Consider the following 21745-nt stretch of genomic DNA (forward strand, 5'->3'; position numbering starts at 1 on the left):
AAAGCTTAGAAAGAGATGGAGTAATGGGAATCTAGAATATTTGGTAAGGCAGGATGATTGCAGCTATTGGATGATTGAGATGAACTGATGGTAATATAGATGTGGGAGCTGCTAAACTAGATAAAGATGGAGGCATAGGTGAGTAATGTTCTGCAGGTGGAAGAAAGCATGATTGGTATTAAAGTGGATGCAGAAGAGGTAGCTCAGCTCAGGATGGAGCACAATACTGACCAATTAAGAGAAGCTACCACTGAATCTTGTAACCAATTGTTCTGTGAATAGATGATTACAATTTGGCCTCAATCAATCACAATTTTTTCTAATCATTAGAATCCCTCATCTGCTCATTCCTTTCCTAGCTCATGGTGCCAGACTTACTATATTATAGTTTGCTTCAACTTAATGAATGCTATTTGTAAAACTCTGGTTTATTGTACCTCTGACAGATGTGCTCTTTAATATGACTCATTCAGTAAAATTAGATTATTCTGATGGAAATGGATTGTGCATGCATTCAAGCACAAACAGATTTAGGAATGGGGCTCAGAACATGACAACCCATGTTATCTAGAAATTTAACAAAATAATTTAATGCTTGCTTTTAACTCAGGGTATTGCAAATTTATTGGATTTTTTTTATTTGCTTCTGAATGAAGAATTCAATACTCATGGCAGCCCTGCTTGTCCAAAAGATTATAATTTGCTTTGGCATAATTCCAAGTTGTATTAGTGTGACAATTCTGATTGACATTCATGGCAATAAATCGAAAAAAAATGCATCCCTTCTTTTCACTTTGCGATCTACAGCTGTGCCCATGACTAAAAATTACTTTTCCCTTGAAGGGAAGTTCCAAAGATTTTGGGAAAAATAATGCATTATTTGACAATGATATGCACAGTATATGTTCCAGTTTTTAATGTTTCATGTTTTGTAAAGCTTTCTGCATTCTTTAACTAAAAATAAGTTCAGCAGAGATTCATATCAAACAGTTTGGTAAACAAATGATCTGTAGCAATGACTATTAACTCTCAATGCTTCTCCTTGATTTTAATCCCTAAAGTGTCTGAGGCTCAACGATCTTCAGCTGCCTCATTGATGACCTTCCATCCAACATTAGGTCAGAAGTGGGGACGTTTGCCAATGATTGTACATATTTCAGCAGCACTGAAGATACCTCAGATACTGAAGCAGCAAGACCTAGACAATTTCTAGGCTTGGTCTGAAAAGTGGCAACTAACATTTGTGCCACACAAATACCAGGCAATGACTATCCCATCAAGAGAAAATCCAGCTAGTGCCACTTGTCATTCAGTGATGTTATAGAGAGAGAGACAGATTTGATAATTTGAGATTAATATGATTCAACACATTAATGCTGTTTTGCGCTCTGCAGCTGCTACCAGACCTGCTGAGTTTTCTCCAGTACTTTCTGTTATTACTTTACTCTCCAGTATCTGCATTGCTTTGGTTTTAGGTAACTGCAATTTTAATTTTATAGAACATAGAAAAGTACAGCACAGTACAGGCCCTTCGGCCCACGATGTTGTGCCATGGAATAATTCTAATCCAAAATTAAAATAACCTAACCTACATTCCCCTCAAATCACTAAATTTAATGTTCAATATCACCACCCGACTCACTTATACTCACTTACGAAATGATTGTTTTCAGCTGTTGCTATCTCGAGGGAGAATGATGCTTTTTTCCTACTTAATTTGTACAATTTGTAAACAGCATCTTTTTGCGCTCCTTGGCATTGTTAAGTATGGATACACTGTTGGTTTACTGGTATCTCTGAAAAGTTGAATGTGAGGAGTCACATTTGGCTAATATCACCTCAGTATTGTCAAATGTTTAATTCTATCACAGATGCATTGTGACATAAGCCAATTCATTGTGTAGCTATTGCTACAGTAACCTAATGAAATAGCACTCATCAGTAACATTCCAAGAAAATATCTACTCTTGATATTTTGTCTTTCCTTTCAGTCTGCTGTAACATATTGGACACTTTGTGTCATACAAACAACCAACATAAACTAGATTCACTCTCCTATGACATTCACACAGAATATGTTCCTCAATAATGAAATGTCTCTCCAATTCTGGCATGTACCATTAACTTTAAATACTTTCATGTCATGTATATCAAGTGCTTGAGGAGATAATAGCTGCGGAATTTCCTCAGGGCTATGCCATTGCGACCTATCTCTAGGTATATCGAAAGCCACATTTACAGACATAAACAGGGTTTGTATAGGACTTCCAATGCCTCTAAGGTGTTGGGTTAGAAGAAGATTGAGTTAAATTTCTTATGTGCACTCTTTAACTAAAAATAAGTTCAGCACAGTTCTGAATAAGTACTGATGCTTGGCTCAATATTAGAAAGGCACAATTGTACCAATGTGATATTTCTATTTCAAACATTACTGAGGGATATTATCAACATAATGTGAATTAGGACAGCTAAATAGTGATGAATAATTGGTTTCAACTCTAACCTAGGCATGCTCTCAGACAACAGTTACAGCTGATGGCTCTTGAGGTACATGTCAGCAGTCTAGAACCAAACTGCAGTGACACAAGGAGATCACTTACATCCTTCAGTCTTGGTTTCATATATATAAATATATATAAATATATTTCTATATATATATGGGGACATAGGGACCGTGAAAAAATGGTGATATATTTCCAAGTCAGACAAATATGTGACTTGGAGGGGAGCCTACAGGTTGCTGTAAAAAAACCCCAAAAGATCCATGGATGCTGTAAATCAGGAATAAAAACAGATGCTGTATTCCATTGCACATATTGCTGTCCGAGCTTGTAGAAGTCAACAATTGGGAAAATGCTGGTGAGGGAGCAAGTTTTGTAAATGGTGCCCACTCTTTCCACTGTGCATCAGTTGTAGAGGAACTGAAAGTTTAAAATGGAGTGTCAATCAAGCAGCTGGTATGTCTTGGATGCTGTTGAGCTTCTTGAGTGTTGTTGGAGCTGAATGGCTTGATGAAGCCCAAAATGCATGTTACTCAGCTGGTTATTACTTTGTGAGAAAGCGTGAAAGCACTGCTGATGGTGAATCAGTGAAACTACCAGAATTGCAAAGCTAATTTTTGTGTCCTTCATATCTACACTGATGAATTTTCATCAAGCAGTTAAGCATTTTGCCAAATGTCTAACTGTCCAAATCTTCCTTCTAAAGTATGCAGTTAATTTGTGGTGATGGTCATATGGGAAGATAGGGGTTTTATATAAAGATTGTTCTATATAATGTTAAGAAATCATCAATTTCTAATTGAACTGAAGGATTAGTGAGCTTATTACTTTCTTACTGCTGGTCAGTAATGTTATAAAGCGGAGGTTGATAGCCCTTTCTGAGAACTAAAACTGAAACACCCAAAGAGGAGCATCTCGCACTATAATCTGGAAAAGGAGTGTGAAAAGGGGTATAACCTGCTTTTCAGTAACTTCTAGTGTAAATGAAATAAATCCCTGACACTCCCTTTAAAATTTAAAAGTAACAATTTATTTATCTAACTCTAACAGTGAACAAATTAACTAAACTATTAATAAACCAAATCAATCCCTTCTAACTAATAATGATTCTGGAATAAAGCAAGATTCTAATAGTACATTGTTCCAATAAATATAAGTCCCACTTATATGTTTAAAAAATAGAACTTAGTCTCCTGAAATTAAGCTAAATTACGTGTCTTCTGGAATGTTCTGGGTCTTCTCTATTGATTCTCTGTCAGGAACATTACCTAATTGTGTGCTCCTAAGATGCTGCTTGGCCTGCTGTGTTTATCCAGCTCCACACTTTGTTAACTAATTGTGCCATTGGTCCTGTTGTTATTTAGATGGTGCTTTGTCTAAGACATAGAGGAGCCTGTGATAGCCAATCAGTCTCTCAAGAGCTGAGGGCCATTAGCTCTGATGGACAATCGCTAGCTCTGGGATGTTTGTCCAACTAACCCCTTCTTTTTATACCCTTGATGACGTATCAATATTTCTTAAAATCGGACTGGTTCTATGTTGTCAAAACTATCAAACTTAAATTTAATTGGTCTTTGATATCTAAGTACCTGATTCAAATTGATCAGCTAAATTCAAAAGTCTTGGTAAAACCTGCTGCTTGGCCTGCTGACGCCTTTTGATAATAATGTTTTAATCTGAGTGCTCTCTGTGTACTTGTAAACCTTCAAGCTGCTGCTAAGAGACATCCATTTTAAATCTCTAAGCACAGAAAAAGCATACGAACTTTTAAAGGGATCATGCAGTGCTTTCCCACCTAGTATTTTACAAACACAAAATTCTAACTTCCTGAATCCTAATCCACAAGTTCTCTACCCAAGTTAGCAATACTGCCCCTCCATAAGAAAAAATGTCATCATTATAAAAAGTGGCTTCTTTTATGCTTTCTTTTAAAAACCTTAACTCCATGATATTACCAGATCATAGCTCATTAATCTAGAATTACACATTTTGTACTAATTCTATTTAAATATGACTTTGAACACTATCATTTCTATCTTATATACGCATTTTTCTTTTAAACTCGCATTAAAGCATCCACGATAATAATTTCATTACACACAACTTGTATAATTGGTAAAATGAATGGTTGTAACATAACACTCCAATGAAATAATTTGGTGTTCTTGTCCTTAAATCTTTCTAGAAATGTCAGAAGATTGTCATTGGCTTACACAATCACCTCTGATGCATTGTTTGCAACGTAAACATTAAGATGTTGTAAGGCCATTGCCAAACTCAATAACTCTTTTTCAACGGTTGAATATTTTCTCTAGTGGATATTTAGTGTTTTTGAAAAATAATCAAATGGCCTTTCAATTCCACAACCATCCTCCTGTAACAGCACAGCTCCAACATCTACATCACTTGTGTCATTGGCGACTTTAAAGGGTTTCAAGAAATTTGTTGTGGCTAAAACTGGTGTGGTGGTTAACACTGCTTTTAAATTCTCAAATGTTTCCTGGCATTGTTCTGTCCACCAAAATTTTGCATTTTAAAAAAAAAATCAACAGTGATACTACGTTACAAAAGTTTGGTACAAATTTCCTGTAGAATCCACTCAATCCTAAAAATCATAGCATTTCCTTCTTTGAGGGTAGTCTTGCAAATTTCTCGATAGCCTTCACCTTTCATGTTCCTCAGTGTCATCCGTCTGTATCTGATGCCCTAAGAGCATCACATCTGCCTTTGTAAATTCTGTCTTTGCCAAGTTTATGACCAACTCTGCCTTCTGTAGTCTCTTAAAGAGCTCTGCCAAATGCTCCATGTGATCTTTTGATGAATGGCTAAAGATCACTAAGCCATCTATATAGATGGCACAATTAGTCAATTCTGCAACAACTCTGCCTATAAGCCTTTGACGAGTGGCTGGTGTGTTTTTCATTCTAAAAGGCATTACTTTAAATTGATACAGCTCATTTGGGGTTACAAAGGCAATAACTTCCTTTGCTCTCTCCAACAAAGGTTCTTGCCAGTAACCGCAAATTAAGTCCAGCTTTATGATGTAAGTGGTTTGTCCGATTTTTTTTCCACACAATCCTCCAGGGAGGGTATGAGTCAGATTTGATCACAGTGTTGATCTTCTGATAATCTATGCAGAATCATTGAGTATCAACAGGTTTGGGAACCAACATGATCGGTGAACTCCATTTGCTTTGACTTGTTTCTATGATGTCTTCTTGGAGCATCTCTTCCACTTCCTCCTGAACCTGTGCTGCTTTGAGAGGATTAAGCCTGTAGGGGTGTTATTCATCAGAACAGGATTCCCTATGTCAACCTCATGTACAATGGCATTAGTTCTCCCCATTCTATTTTGACATAGGTCCTCGTAGCACTGTAACAATGTTACAATTCAGTTCTCTGTTCCTGGGACAGATAGCTTACCATCCTATCCCATTCCTTAGGGAGTTCTTCATTATTCAATTTGTTCTGAGGCACATCAAAATCGGTATCATCTGGATTTGATCCCTCACTCTGAGTGACAGTAACTAATACCTGTTTCTCTGGTTCCCTTTCCCTGTCACTGTAATGTTTCAGCATGTTCATGTGACATACCCGATAACTTTTTTCCAATCTGGTATCTTTACCAGATAATTCACCCGAGTTAACTTCTTCCCAATCTGATAGGAACCACTAAGCCTTACCTTGAAGGAATGTAACATGTAACATGTAACTGGTAACAGCACCAACACTTTACCCCATCAGCAAATGTCCAAATTTTAGATTTTTTTAATCTGCTTCTTGTTTCATTAGGTGCTGCGCCACATTCAAATGTTGTCGAGTTAATTCACCTACTCTGTTTAATCTTTCTCTTATCTCAGATACATAATCCAACTGTGAGATCTTTGACTCCGGGACTATCAACTTTTCCTTAATTAATTTTAAAGGCCCTCTTACTTCGTGTCCGAATATCAACGCAAATGGTGTAAACTGAGTTGATTCATTTGGAGCATCTCTAACAGCAAATCATTTGGGTAATCCTGGCAATAAGCCCTTAGCACCGTCTTTCGGGTCTGATGCCACATTTCCAATGCTCCTTGGGATTCAGGATGGTACGCACTTGATTTAAAGTCTTTTATGCCTGAACTATCCATGACCTTCTCAAATAATTTGGCAATAAAATTGGACCCTTGGTCTGATTGAATGTCCCTGGGTAGTTCATAATTGGTAAAGAAAGCAAGCAATGCCTCAGCAACATTTTGCATTGACATTCCACAATGGAATTGCCTCCAGAAACCTGGTAGGCACATCCATTATGGTTAGCAAATACTAGTTCGCACATTTGGTTTTAGGGAGGGGACCTACACAATCCATCATAACCTGTGTGAAAAGTTCTTCAAATGTGGGAATTGACTTCAAAGGTGCTGTATTGTTACTGCCTGTGGCTTTCTTACCATCTGACACATATGACTGGTACAGCAAAATTCAACCGCATCTTTATATACTCCATGCCAATAGAAATGCTTCTGTACCTTAGCCTGAGTCTTCCTCACTCCTAAATGACCTCCTACAGGTAATCCGTGTGCTACCCCCAATACCTCCTGTCTGTATTCTACCGGCAACACAATCTGGTGAACTTCCACCCATTACTCGTCATAGCGAGCCTGCCTAGATCTCCATTTCCACCACCTTATGATTTTATCTTTAATGTAATAGCATTCTGGAATACACTCTGATTCCTTTTCCAAGTAGGCTTTATGATATAAATCCTTTTGCATCTCATCATTTTGTTGTATCTCCATTAGCCTTTCAGAACTGAACACCTCTGCCTGATCCTCTGCCTGTTAAGGATTTTCCTTTACCATTTCCTCAAATAGGGCATCAGCTAACTGGACCTCAACTCCTTCACATTTCTCTTTTGTTTTCCCCTCTTGTTTTAACTTATGGCTGTGGGACTTATCACCACAGAGTTTGGGAGAATTCCGGGCTATTTTTCTTTTAATTCCTCAGTTCCCTGGTTTTCTTTTAGCTTTTCCACTACAATGGGCATCACTCCCACCTTTGATTCGGTTCTGTCATTTCCAAGAACAAACTGTTTTCCTGGAAGAGCCACTCCCACTATCACTTCCCCAGTCTTGGTTAGACTTTCTAGCCATATCTTACACAGGGGAGCATTACTCCCCTCTCCATTTATTCCGCAGATTACCACTCTCTCGGGCAATATTTCAGAAGAAGTGCAAATATTTTCATCTCTTACTATTAGAGACTGACCAGCTCCTGCATCTCTCAGTAGGTTAACTTCTTTTCCTAATCCCAGTGTTCTACTTGAGTAAATCCCAAACACGCGGGTGAGGTCTTTGAAAAGCTTGGGTGCTATTTTACTACCCAGTTCATGCCTAGGCTGTGCACTCTCCGGCAGCTCCTTCACTTCTCTTGGGATTTCCTTCACTATGTTAAATAATCCCCTTGGTCTACCTCTCTTACCACATACTTGTTCCCAGTGCCTTTCTTAAACCACCAGCACTGTGACTTTGTGTGTCCCACCTTATTGTGGTAGAAACACCTGAGGACTTTCACCTCTTTTCCACGCTCTTGGGTTTCCTTTTTTCACATGAGTAAACTATTCCCAGTGTGATCTGCTTTTTGTTTTTCATCGAAGGATCTCCCTCTTTCCCAATTCCTATCCCTCACGGAATGAAATTGCTGGCAGAAGCTAGTTTACAATTTATGCACTGATGCATATGCATCCACCATCTCTGCATGTCTTCTCACTGTTTGAACTTTCTGTTCCCCAACATGATATCTTATCACTTCTGGAAGTGAGTTTTTAAACTCCTGCAGCAGAATAACCTCTCTAAGAGCCTCATATGTCTTTTCTTTCTTTAATGCTCTCATCCATCTATTGAAGTTGCTCTGTTTAATTCTTTCAAACTCGATATAAGTGTGACCTAGTTCCTTTCTGACATTTCTGAACCATTGTCTATATGCCTCTGGTACCAATTCACAAGCACTTAAAATAGCCTTTTTTACTTTTCATATTCTCCTGACACCTCCTCTGAAAGCACTGCAAAAATCTTTCTAGCCCTGCCTACCAATTTGGTCTAAGTTAACATTACCCACACAGTTCCTGACTATTTCATCTATGTAGCCAATTTCTCAAAGGAAACGAAAAGGCTTCTACATCATTTTCATTGAATTTTGGTAACACTTGGACACATTTGTATAAATCCCTACCAGACCTTTGGCTATGATGGTTTGCTCATCATCACTATCCTCCTCATTAAGCCTTCAGCCTTGACCTCCATCGTTTTATGTTGACCTTCCTGTCAAATACCAACTTCTGAAGTTCAAAGTCTCTCAGTTTCTCCCTTTCTTCTCTCTCTTTTTCCCTTTCTTCTGCAAGGGTCTTCCCTTCTCTTTCTTTTTCTTCTGCCAGAGCGATTCTTTTCTTTTCTTTTTGTTCTGATAGGGCAATTCTTTCCTTTTCTCTTTCATCTAGCCTTAAGCGTAATTCAACCTGTTTCAGTTCCCTGTCATGTTCAAGTTGTTTCATCTGCAATTGAGTTCTAGCCATGTCCAAAGATTCTGATGGCATTTCCAGCAAATTTAAATGTCAAGCTACTGCTGTCATTACTTCTCCTTTTCTCACACACAAAGGCAAACCCAACAAATTGGCTTGCCTGCCAATTCCAACAGCTTTGCCTTACCCACCTTTCGTAAAATCTCCAAAATCACTCCTTCCACCCCCAGGAAACTCTGAGTTACTGAAACAGCCATGACCCTAACTTTTGATTTAAACAACAACGAACAGCGGAAATTAAACAGATTTTCCACTTCTCACATAAGCTTTATTAAAAGATCTAGGACACTAATTCCCAAATCTGTTTAAATCTGCTGAGACGTTTTGTACCTAAATCTATTCAAATCTGGCCAGATCCTGAACAACGAGCTCCCAATCTATTATAAAGCAGAGGTTGATACCCCCTTCTGAGAACTAAAACTGAAATACCCAAAGAGGAGCACCTTGCCCTATAATCAGTAAAAGGAGTGTGGAAAGGGGTGTAACCTGCTTTTCAGTAACTTTCTAGTGGTCAAATGAAATAAATCCCTGACACTCACATTAAAATTAAGAAGTAACAATTTATTTATCTAACTCCAACAGTGAACAAATTAACTAAACTAATGAAAAAAAACAAAAAAAACCCTTCTTACTAATAACAATTCTGGAATATAACAAGATTCTAATGGCATGCAGTTCCAATAAATACAAGTCCCACTTACATATTAGTCAAAAATGTAGTCTCTGGAAATTACAGCTAGGTGACATGTCTTTGGAATGTCCCGTGCCTTCTCCATTTATTCTTCGGTCAGGAATATCTTTTCTGTTGATTCTTCTGTCAGGAATATTAACTAGCTGTGCCATTGGTACCGTTGTTATTTAGATGATGCCTTCTCTAAGACATAGAGGAGGGTCTGAAAGCCAACAATTCTCTTTTAAGAGCCGAGGGCCATTAGCTCTGGCAGGTAGCAGCTGTCGCAGGGGTCTTTGTCCAACTTCGCCCACCAAATTCTAACTTCCTGCCTCCCAAACCATAACTACTCTACCCAACTTCGCAACAGTAATTGTACATTAGCTCTTAAACTAATTAAATAATGACAATAATTTACTAAGAAAGAATTCTACTGTATTTTTCTCATTCATGATACTCTCTTTACTAATCAATGCAGCCAACAAAGGACATCAGTTATGTGATTCTTTTCCTTTAAGAGCCTTGAGGTATGCAAACACACATCAGAGGACCTCTCTGATGAAAGGCTAAGGCCCGAAACGTCAGCTTTTGTGCTCCTGAGATGCTGCTGGGCCTGCTGTGTTCATCCAGCTTCACACTTTGTTATCTCAGAGGACTTTTTGTTCGGTCGGCATTTAATACAATTTCCTTTCATAGACAACTCTCGTACTTAATGTCAGGTACCTTAGGTTATTGTAGGCTAGTGGTTATATTATACAATAAGATCTAGGAGCAGAAATTAGGCCATTTGGCTCATCGATTCAGCTCTGCCATTCAATCATGTTTTGTTAAGTTTCTCAACCTCATTCTCCTACCTTCTCCTTATAACATTTGATCCCCTTAACAATCAAATACAAATGACTTGGCCTTCACAGCCTTCTGTGGCAATGAATTCCATAGACTCACCACTCTCTGGCTGAAGAACTTTCTCCTTGTCTCCATTCTAAAGGGTCTTCCCCTTACTCTAAGGCTGTGCACTTGGGTCCTAGTGTCTGCTGCCAATGGAAGCATCTTCCCAACATCCACTCCATCCAGGTCTTTCAGTATTCTGTATGTTTCAATTAGATCTCCTTCATCTTTCTAAACTCCATCAATTATAGATCCAGAGTCCTTAAACGCTCCTCACATGTTAAGCCTTTCATTCCTGGGATCATTCTTGTGAACCTCCTCTGGACCTGCTGCAGTGCCAGATCATTCTTCCTAAGGCCCAAAATTGCTCACAATACTCTAAATGTGGCCTGATCAGACCCTTATAAAGCTTCAGAAGTACATCCCTGCTTTTATATGCTAGACCTATAAAAATAAACGCCAACATTGTATTTGCCTTCCAAACAACTTATTAAACCTGCAAATTTACCTTGAGAGAATCCTGGACTAGGACTCCCAAGTTCCTTTGCACTTCTGATTTTAGAATTTTCGCCCCATTAAGAAAATAGTCTATGCCTTTATTCATCCTACCAAAGTGCATGACCTCACACTTTCCCACATTGTATTACATCTGCCACTTCTTTGCCCACTCTCCCAACCTGTTTAAATCCTTCTGCAGCCTCCCCCACCTCCTCAATACTACCTGTCACTCTATCTATCTTTGTATCACCTGCAAATGTAGCCAGAATTCCCTCAGTTCCTTCATTTTGATCATTAATGTATAAAGTGAAAAGTTGTGGTCCCAACACTGACCCTTGTGGAACACCACTTGTCACTGGCTGCCATCCTGAGAATGACTCTTTTATCTCCACTCTCAGCTTTCTGCCAGACGGTCAATGTTCTATCCATGCTAGTACCTTGCCTCTAACATCATGGGCCCTTGTCTTACTCAACAGCCGCCTGTGCGGCACCTTGTCAAAGGCCTTCTGGAAGTCCAAGTAGATAACATCCATTGGCTCTCCTTTTTAGAACCTGCTTTGTTACTTTCTCAAAGAATTCTGTCAGATTTATCAGGCATGACCTGCCCTTGATGAAGACATGCTCACTTTGCCCTATTTTACCATGTACATCCAAGTATTCAGAAATCTCATCCTTTACTGGACAAGTAATTCAGGATAACAAAGTGTGTAGCTGGATGAACACAGCAGGCCAAGCAGCATGTCAGGGGCACAAAAGCTGACGTTTTGGGCATAGACCCTTCATCAGAGAGGCTCTAGATGAAGGGTCTAGGCCCGAAACATCAGCTTTTGTGCTCCTGAGATGCTGCTTGGCCTGCTGTGTTCATCCAGCTACACACTTTGTTAACTTGGATTCTCCAGCATCTGCAGTTCCCATTATCTCGGAAGTAATTCAGGAGCCAGGGTTAACGATTAGGAGATATAAATTCAAACCCAAACATAACAGTTGAGGAATTTAAACACAGATAATTACAGAAATTTGAATTAAAAGGGCTATTATAAATAATGATGACAATGAAACAACCAGATTATCATAAAACCTCCCTATTTCGCTGATGCCCTTTAGAAGACAACATCTGCTGTGCTTACCCACTCTGGCCTATATGTGGCTCTAGAACCACAGCACTATGAAGCAGAGTCTAATGAAGGCAATAGGGTTCTTGCCCACTCATTAGAGAACTCATGGATGTAATTGTACGAAAGAAAATTAGCCAAGAGGCAGCCATTTATGCCACAACTGATCAAGGAGAACTCAGAGATAGAGTAAGTGGTCAAGGAACCACATGTCAAGGAAATGTATGTTGCTGAGCAACCAATTAAAGGACACCCAGTAGAAGATTTTGTAAAATCTCTATGCGCATAGCAGAACACAAAAAGAAGAAAGAATCCATTGAGGTCACTTGCGTTGGTAAGAGAACATTATTTCATACAGTCAGCAGGATGGAAATCTGAAACAACATGGGGTGACAGAAATTATTTCCACTCCTATTAATACTAAAGCAAGTGAAGTCAGCATAGTTCATGAGAAGATGCAAACAGTGAGAAAATTGATGAGCCTTATGACCCACTTCAGCATCAAGTAAGGAGTAATCCTCAAATAAGTTTGAGCATGTAGGATTTCCCAGTGAAGCAGCCACAGGGAGTAAATATAAATGTTCACCCTGAAAACATGTTGAAATATGAAGTCTATGACCCTCAGCACAGTTTTACTGGCTGATTCAGAATAAACATTTGTTCACACAGATTGAAAATGGGATGCATACGATATGCTAGAACCCACTACAGAGACAAAACAAACAATTTTCACTGATTCAGACCATGGTCAAGAAGAAATTGCCTGGTTTAAAGTTCTAGGATACTGGTAATAAAAAAATTTCCTGGTGCAGAGTTTCAACAGAGCAATTGTCTTGCACAAAGGACAATCATGAAATTAAAGGTCCCTCAGATGAAATTATGAGATAATTACCTGTGTCAGCAGAAAACAGTTCCTCTGTGAAGGAATTTCAACAGATTAAGGGTCCTTTTTTTGAGATAATGAACCAGTTGCCTTGTAGAGCTGAGACAACGTGCTCCACAAAAGAAGGACCTCCAATGGGGTGAGACAGATCTCATTGGGTCCAGAACAGAATCAAAGTCAATACTCCTCTCCACCATAGAGTCACACAGCACAGAAACAGACTCTTCAGTCCAACTCATCCACGCCAACATCCTAATCTGACTTGATCCTAACTGGCAGCATTTGGCCCTTGTCCCTTTAAACCCTTCTGATTCACACACCCACACAGATGTCTTTTGAGTCTTGCCATTGTTCCAGTCTCCAGCACTTTCTCTGGCAGCTTGTTCCATACTTGTACCGCCCACTGCATGAAAAAGTTGCCCCTCAGGTCCTTCTTAAATCTTTGCCCTCTCACCTTAAGCTAACGCTCTCTAATTTTAGACTCCCCCACCCTAGAAAAAAGACCTTGGCTGAGTACCTTATCTGTGCCCCTCATGATTGTATAAACCTCTATAAGATCACCCCTCACCCTTTGATGCTCCAGGGAAAAGTGCTCCAGCCTATTCATCCTTTCCACATAACCCAAACCCTCTAATCCTTGCAACATCCTTGTAAATCATTCCTGCACCCTCTCAAAATTAACAACATCTTTCCTTTGGAAGAGCAACCAGAATCATTTGCAATATTCTAAAAGTGGCCCCACCAATGTCTTGTATAACTGCAACATGACGTGCTCATTCCTATAAACTAATCTTCCAAGTTTAAAGATAATTCATTCTGGTATTAAAGAGAAGTTTGTAGATGGGACCAGGCATGGAGTCTTTGTACAGCTGTTACAGCAGTTATTTTCTTTCCCGAAAAATAAACAATTTCTAATGAAGAAGTGCCAGGGAACATGACAATAACAATTACCGAGATCATTGTTCCATAAGCTGATGTCAAAGAACTAAATTATACTGTACGTACTCTATTATCAATGCATTGTTTATGAAAATAAAGTTTTGGTTGCAAAAAGAATCAAACTAACCTTTAGATGACAGTGGGAAATAGAGACTCTGTTATCCTGACATTGTGAGTGGTTGTCCCTATGCATTGACTAGAAGGATTAAAATGGGTGATTGACATTGAGTAAACTACCAGTCCATAGAAATTGGGGATATCAACAAGTGCTCAGCGTCAGTGTGCTGTCTTCATCAGGGAGCTGTCTTCTTCAGATGGAAGATAGACTAGAAGAGATTGAGGGAAGACCCAGAGTTAAGTTCCCTAAAACTTTAGCTGGAGACCAGGATGCTTCCTTCACAACTTACCAATGGTTGATTGCTTATGTTAGGTAAGTGTGGACTGAAACTCCCTAAATCTATCAAATTGGAAATAAGTCTCAGGGAGATCCATGTAAAATAATAATTTTGAAAGGATTAATGCTATGGACTGCATTAAGCTCCTTCAAACTGTGATGTCAGAAGGACTTTGGTTGGGAATGGCAGAATATCCTTGGATCCTAAGGGGACAGACCTATTATCTTAGGTCTCTCAATATTCTCAATAACAATGTCTATCTTCCCAATGTACCATCTAGTTGCTTGTTATTATGCAAAAAAACCATGTCTTGTTTAAGACAGGATTGTCTTATTAGATGAAGGAGAGATTTTACTCTATTACTTTACATCACATAGATCCTCTTGACCCAGTCAGAGCCAGCGAATAGCACCAGCAGTCCACTCAATCACATGTTGGTGGTGGTTGACATTGAATGCTCATACAACGGCCATCCCTGAGTGTGCGGTGTCCATAGATAGTACAGACACAGCAGAGGTTACAATACATAAAGGAGCCAAGAAGGAATGGTTATAGCAGTCTTCAACATTGACTCCATGAAGTCTCATGGCATCAGACCAAACATGGGGAAAAGATGTCTTTTACTGATCATTACCAACTGCCCTCTCTTTCCTGTTGAAGAATCATTAGTCTTCCAAGTTGAATACTAATCAGAAGAAACATTGAAGGAAGCAAGATCACAGAATGTATTCTAGGTAGGGGACTTCGATGTCCAACAGTTATCGTGGCTAGGTAGCAGCAGTCATAACTACACTAAGCAAATCCTTATGGAGATATTTAGCACAGAGGGCCTGTGGCTGGTGGCAAGAAAACCAACATGATCAACGTCTATTAGACCTCATCCTCACTAGACAGTCCACCACAAATGCATTTGTCTACAGCAGTATTGATGATTACCACACAGTGTTTGCAGATATTAGGTCTCATCTTTGCATTAAGCATCTACTCCACCAGGATATACGCCACTTTCACTGTTTTAAATGGGCCAAACTTGATGGATCAAATTTGGGCATCTATAAGATGCTCTAGGTCATAGGAAGCAGCAGAACTGTATGCTCATGACCCACTGTATCTGTCTTCTTACCTTCAAATCAGACAATCAGCCCTGATTCAATGAGGAAGGCAGGAAAGCAGTGTCACATATCCCTAAAAGATATGGTGTCAACTTGGTGAAGCTGCAGCACAACTAGACAGCAGAAGCAACATTGATAACCAGAGCAGCGGAATCTCACAACCAACAGGTCCATACCCAGCAGGGACTGGTGGTGGTCGATAAAGTAAGATGAAGACAAGGACAGACCTTGTGCTGAAATAGTTATCCTGCTTGCATGCAACAGGCACTGGTTGCATCCAGAGCAAAATAGACATTGGGTCTCCTCTTTGAAAATGCAAAGTGCCTAACATCTGGTTCAGGTGTGGGTCCTGGACACTTGTACTGAAGCCTTTACCAATATGGTTGCAGCAGACAGCTGGCATGGATTGCACGTGTAAGTGCATATTACTTTCTTACGTGCCCATATAGCACCTGTACAACAGGCATGGTACTAAATAATTCCTAGACTCATAAATTGGATATAATATGGACTGTTAACAAATACAACAGAAGACAGTCTGTGAGAACGCCCTGGTAAAAATTGTTTGTTTCATTCATTGGATCGACCCTGTGGAATAAGGTATTAGCAATCACTGTCACCTAAGACAGTGTTCCCATGATGCCACTGACTAGGATTCACTGTGCTTGAATCTGACATCTGTGACACATTGACTTTTTAGTTTTTAAGGTCAGTTGATCAAACCATTGTCAATGATCATCCAACTATAAAAGAATTTGAATTCTAATTATTTGGTAAAGTATTAGAACTGATGGCCATGGCTGGATCCAACTCACACAATAAACAGGCACCAGAGGTTAAAATGTCAGTGAGAATTGCAAATACCACAATATTTACACCATTATACAAAACCATCAGAAAGTTTGAAAATTACCTGTAATAGCTCTCAAGTCTCATTTCAGTTCTAGCAGTTCAATATGGGCGGTTGGCATCTTTCGGCCTCTTGAGCTGTACTTTCAGTCTCTTCATGCCAATCTGAAAACCATTCATTGCCTGGATGGCAGCCTGGGCACTGGCAGGATTGTCAAAACTCACAAAACCTGCCAAAAACATTGGTTTTACAACTTCGTGGGCCAAGAAGAACGAATACAACAGTTCATGCTCGTATTGCACCAAAAACTTTGCATTAACCCTTTGTTTTCACCAGCATATTTTCCATTTAAAAGATATTTCCAGACTTAAATGGAAATGTTCACTGGGGAAGCCAAAGCGCTTAATCTCTAAAGAGTTCAAGTCCCACAGATTAAAATATCATGTTTACAATTTTATTTAACAATCTTTTGCCTGGTAATCACAATCATTTTAGATATAGGCTGGACCAAGTTAATTTCCGATCAGTTTTCTAAGCTTTCCAGTCTGCAAATGAGTAGAATTTAGTCAAAGGTGTGGCTGCCCCTTTTAAGATTGAGATCAATACGAATATGGAAGTCTGATATTCATGTTATTGCTGCCATAATTTCATCTGGAGGAGTTTCTGTTTCTGATCATGAAATCTAAATCCGACTGATGGACAGAGGAGGGTAATGGAGCAAGAAACAAAGAAGAAAATGCAGTTACAAAGCAAAATGAATTTCAAATTACATCTATGGAGGAGGAAAAGGTGTTGCAAACTAATTTTGTTTTTGACGGTAAATATTGCCTCAGGGTCAGAAATCAATCTGGTCCAACCGTACATGGTTGTAATATAAAATCTTATCACTTTATTTCAGGGTGTGCAGAGATGAAGAATATTAATCAAGGTTTATTTTGCTCAAACTGGATCAGCAAAAACCAGAAACTTGGCTATAGTTAGAAATGAGGATTGGTCACTGAACTGAGAAAAACTGAGCATCGTTGGCGAATGTGATCCTTTACTCAAAAAATAATTGATTTAAATATTCAATCTGACTCTTACCTTTTAAATAGGTGTTGATGCTTTATTCTGTTTTTTTAAAAAGGCATTTTAAACCAGGGTTGCATCAGGAAGTGTGTACCAAACATTATATAAGATTTCTGAAACAAGCTCATATACCTTGTTATCACAACCCAACCAATCCTCTATTTGTAGATTGTGATTCGAATAAACAGTATTTTAAAATGAAAACTCTTCTGCCTTATATTCACAGTTAGTTATAAACATGCAGGATTATTGTTAAAGTTATAGATGGTTAAGAGTAAATAGAATGGCCTCTGTGCAATCCAACTAATAGTCTCATATTTTGGATTTAAAACCTCTGTTTTGTGTGTGTGATTCTAACACACTCTTTAATTGATTAATTGGCTAAAATTCTGCTAAAGTAAGAAGAAAATAAAAGTAAACTGACACATTGGGAAAGGGTTGTTAAATCAACTTCAACTAATTAAGTTTATTGCTCTATTGAGTGGCTGTATTAAAAAATAACATATTAGTGGGCAGCATGAATCACTAATATAGAGGTTCCAACTTCACCCTAATTTTATTATTAGTTTGAAGAGTCAGACATTACAAAGTTGAGACTTTGTAACTTTCAAAAATGAATGGTCACCACAATTAACATCACAATATGCAGTGACACACAACTACATCCTACAGATATCTTGTCCCCTTCATCAAATAATGCAACAATGCGTCTTATACTATTGTGTCCTAGATTTGTGCATTTACTTCTTTTTTTTTGCTCTGGAAAAATAATTTGAATACATTGCATTGAGCATAATGAGAAATCATGGGCTTCAAAAGTGGTGTAGCCAAGAACTTCCCCCTCATACATAAGATGATCAAAACACAGGTGCGGACCTACTCGTAGAATTGTGAATTTCAAATCCTTACACAATGTTTAACTTGATTAAACATATGGGAAAAAAGTAGGCCATTTGGCCCATTGAATTTGATCATGCATAGAAAGATGTTTGAGAATGGACACAATGAACAATTTTTTTACAAATGTTACACAAAATTGGCTTGGGCAATATTCAAATGTCCTTGGTGGTTGCCTTAATGAGGCAATGGGTCCATTCATGTGTCAATGAGGAATCTGACACATGTTTGAGGACCGTTTTGAACCTGGACAGAATCTCAGCAGAGCATGCACTGGTTTAAGTTCCACACAGTTTCTGCTGTCATCCTACCAGTGGTTCTTATAGGCACTCCTGGAAGTGAGTTTTTTTAAACATTGCCTCAAGGACACACCAGAAGAAGTAGAAATGTTTATTCTTGCTTGGTAGCATGACTGAGGGCCGACAGCCTCACATTGATATCCCATGGTACTTCAGCACCTTCATGTTGGCATTGGTCCAGAGGAAACCAGTGAGCTGCCTGAGGAGCTTTGGACAGGTGGGTGCAGCTGACAATGAGTCAATGAGTCCCATTGCCCAATTATGAATGTTGACATCATGAACTTAAATATTTCCATTATTATTTTACAGTTGAAGGGGAATTTTTTTTAACCTGACAAGGTGGGTAGGTTTGTGAGTCAGCAACAATTTAAAAATTCTGAACCCACCAACTGTTGCTTTAATTCTGAGCGTGATATGCAGCATGTGGGAAATCATGAGCAACAGATATGTCTGAGACTTAAATGCGGAAAATGTGAATTATCTGCTCCTATAACCCTGAATTCTGCCTTTCATTGTTCATTGGTTTCCTGGGCTGTCAGGACCTCACTAAGGAAAGCAAAATGTGAAGCTGGCAGGAGCTGAGTCAGCTGAAAAGTGACAATTATTACTGAAGATTGGTATCACTTTCCCGTCTTGGTGAAAGACAGGACTTGTTCCGAGAATGTGCTTTCACTGCTTTGAAGGCCATCTCTACAACTTTGGAGTCTATCCTAATTCACTCTCCAGCTATCAATTTTCAGATTAACTTGGGAGCTGCTTCTGTAGCTGTACTTTGAACCTCAGATGAGAAATTTGGGCAGCACTAAAACCATATTTACCAGGATCATCTACCTTTTTTATCATTCATGGACCTAGTCAGAGAAATGGGCATTTGCTGTTTTGGTCAGATTCCCTTAGGTCCAGGAAATCATTGTCTGCACAGTCAAGGCACTCTCTCTGATGAAGGGTCTAGGCCCGAAACGTCAGCTTTTGTGCTCCTGAGATGCTGCTTGGCCTACTGTGTTCATCCAGCCTCACATTTTATTATCAAGGCACTCTCAGTTCACTTCAGTCTTTTATCAATGATGGAGGGTGCGGGGTGTTCCACTTTACCAACATTCAGCTGGCCTTCACCACCGAAGGATCGTTTGTGTATGCCTGGGAAAAGTCACCACATTGTGATGCCAAGTGAGTAAATGGTGAGGACTATTATCTGAAGACCTGGTTGACAGTACCTGGGATAACAAGGTGTAGAGCTGGATGAACACAGCAGGCCAAGCGGCATTGGCCTGCTGTGTTCATCCAGCTCTACACCATGTTATCTTGGATTCTCCAGCATCTGCAGTTCCTAGTATCTCTGGGCTAGTACCTGGGAGCAGTCCAAACACTGAGTCAGGGAAGTAATAACTGAAGCCATTTGGGCAGCAGCATTGTAATTGAGCAAGCAATTAGAATGACGAAGATGCAATTTGGGAACCTGGACAGATTTGGGGCCTACCCAGGGATGGTTTCCAGAATTGATCAGTGATCTGTTGATATGAGCTTCAGGAAGAAGTTGGTGAGGACCATTTTGTATGAAAGGAGCCTGGTGTGATGAAGGCACCTGTAACTGCCTGTGAATGTCTGATACAGATATGCTTCAGTAAAACTGAGGCAACCCAGTCAGTTGGCACACCCATTCAGAACCACAGAGCACCAATATTTCCTCTGACCTATGTAGGTGAATTGCTGCATGGCATTCCAGAATGGACCACAGGTGGAACAACAGCTACATTTCCAAGTATGATCTGCTGCAGGACAATCGTTCAGAGATCACACATTGCAATCGGCCAGCTCAGAATGGTGATCAGTAATGGGTAATGGAAAAGAGAACACGGCTCTGTGCCATGAGCACATGTGTGTGAGGCATGAGCAAACCCTCAATCAACAATCCATCCCTTGCAAGGGTACACACTACTTGTTTTTAGCTCATGCGCTACCATTCATCACAGGCCAGAAGGCTGCTTGACAGCAGTTGGCACAGGGCAATGATATACACTTTGAGATATGTAAATAGGAAACAGAAATGTAACTGCCTAACACAGTGGTACATATTGCACTCATTGCCCATGTACAACACAGCTTGGCCTTCTTTTTCCACTGCTTCTACTTAGAGTTACACTGTGGCAGTTTAGCAGAGCTGGGGGCAGAGTTGCTTTAATCCCTGCTCTGACTGTTCAGATGCTCCTAAGTAAACAGCTCTGGAACTTGGAGACACAAGACCCATACAAATGCCTGTCCCACTTCCACCTGTACAGGGGTGTACTCAGGCACTGTAGTAGGAGGCAGCATGTGTGGCAGTGACTGGGGAAGCTGTCAGAGTGGGCACTTTGAGCAGACACCCCATTTTCATTGCTCCATCTTCTCTCTCAGGGCCCACTAGCAATTCTCTGCTGCACTTCAGAGAGGTGAAATCATCCTTGATCTTCAAATAAGGGGCATCGTGACTGTGTCGGCCATGGAAAGGGGAACATGTACCTGAACGACTGATGTGTCTTCATCTTCTTCTGCTTTACTTCTGATGTGCCATGGAGGTGTCACTGTGTCCAAGGACACGGATAGCAATCCAAAACATCAAGGAATTCACACTAGAGAGGGAGTCCTCTAATCTCTCTCCAATTGTATGTAGTGTAGCTGGAAAGGCTGATAGGACCTCATACATTTTTTTTGTTATTGATCCAGAAAAGTCAACTTTGTTTTAGGCCCTTCACCCTCAGCATCTGTACACAGCTCAATGAAAACATGGAGGCTCCTCCAACTCCTCCACCTGACAACATGGACTCTCCACTGCTCTGTGTCACTACTAACTCCTCTCATGTTTGATTCACCGTGTGAGTAACTAACTACAAATCATTGGCGATCCCACTAGGGTGGTGTGCATGGCAAATGGCCACTTCTGAGGAGTCTTCATCTTCTCCTGCAGCACCTCCTGGGAGACTTTTGAAGAACCTGTGGGCGTTGAAGTAATGAATTAGAATTGACAGAGTGAGAGGGTGCTAAGTTATCACTTTGCATACGATCATATTTCATTGCCTGCGGACTTCATGACAACATGA

At 39.7% G+C, this 21745-nt stretch overlaps 1 protein-coding gene across 15 annotated transcripts in view; it reads right to left on the reverse strand.

The window, feature by feature from the left end:
- Positions 1–21745, reverse strand: part of celf4 (CUGBP, Elav-like family member 4) — a 1237212-nt gene that overhangs the window by 27376 nt on the left and 1188091 nt on the right. For 14 of the 15 annotated variants that reach the window (XR_009446241.1, XM_048530893.2, XM_048530849.2 and 11 more), the window contains one exon: positions 16471–16636. Coding sequence is in view for 13 of the 15 variants with exons in the window: in XM_048530893.2 (XP_048386850.1) it covers positions 16509–16636 (128 nt within the window). In the remaining 2 variants the exon portion in view is untranslated. Of the gene's footprint in view, positions 1–16470; positions 16637–21745 lie in introns of those variants that run through there. The other variant, XR_007247548.2, reaches the window with a different exon arrangement.

This window comes from Stegostoma tigrinum, chromosome 1, assembly GCF_030684315.1.
Source record: "Stegostoma tigrinum isolate sSteTig4 chromosome 1, sSteTig4.hap1, whole genome shotgun sequence".
Taxonomy (NCBI): domain Eukaryota; kingdom Metazoa; phylum Chordata; class Chondrichthyes; order Orectolobiformes; family Stegostomatidae; genus Stegostoma; species Stegostoma tigrinum.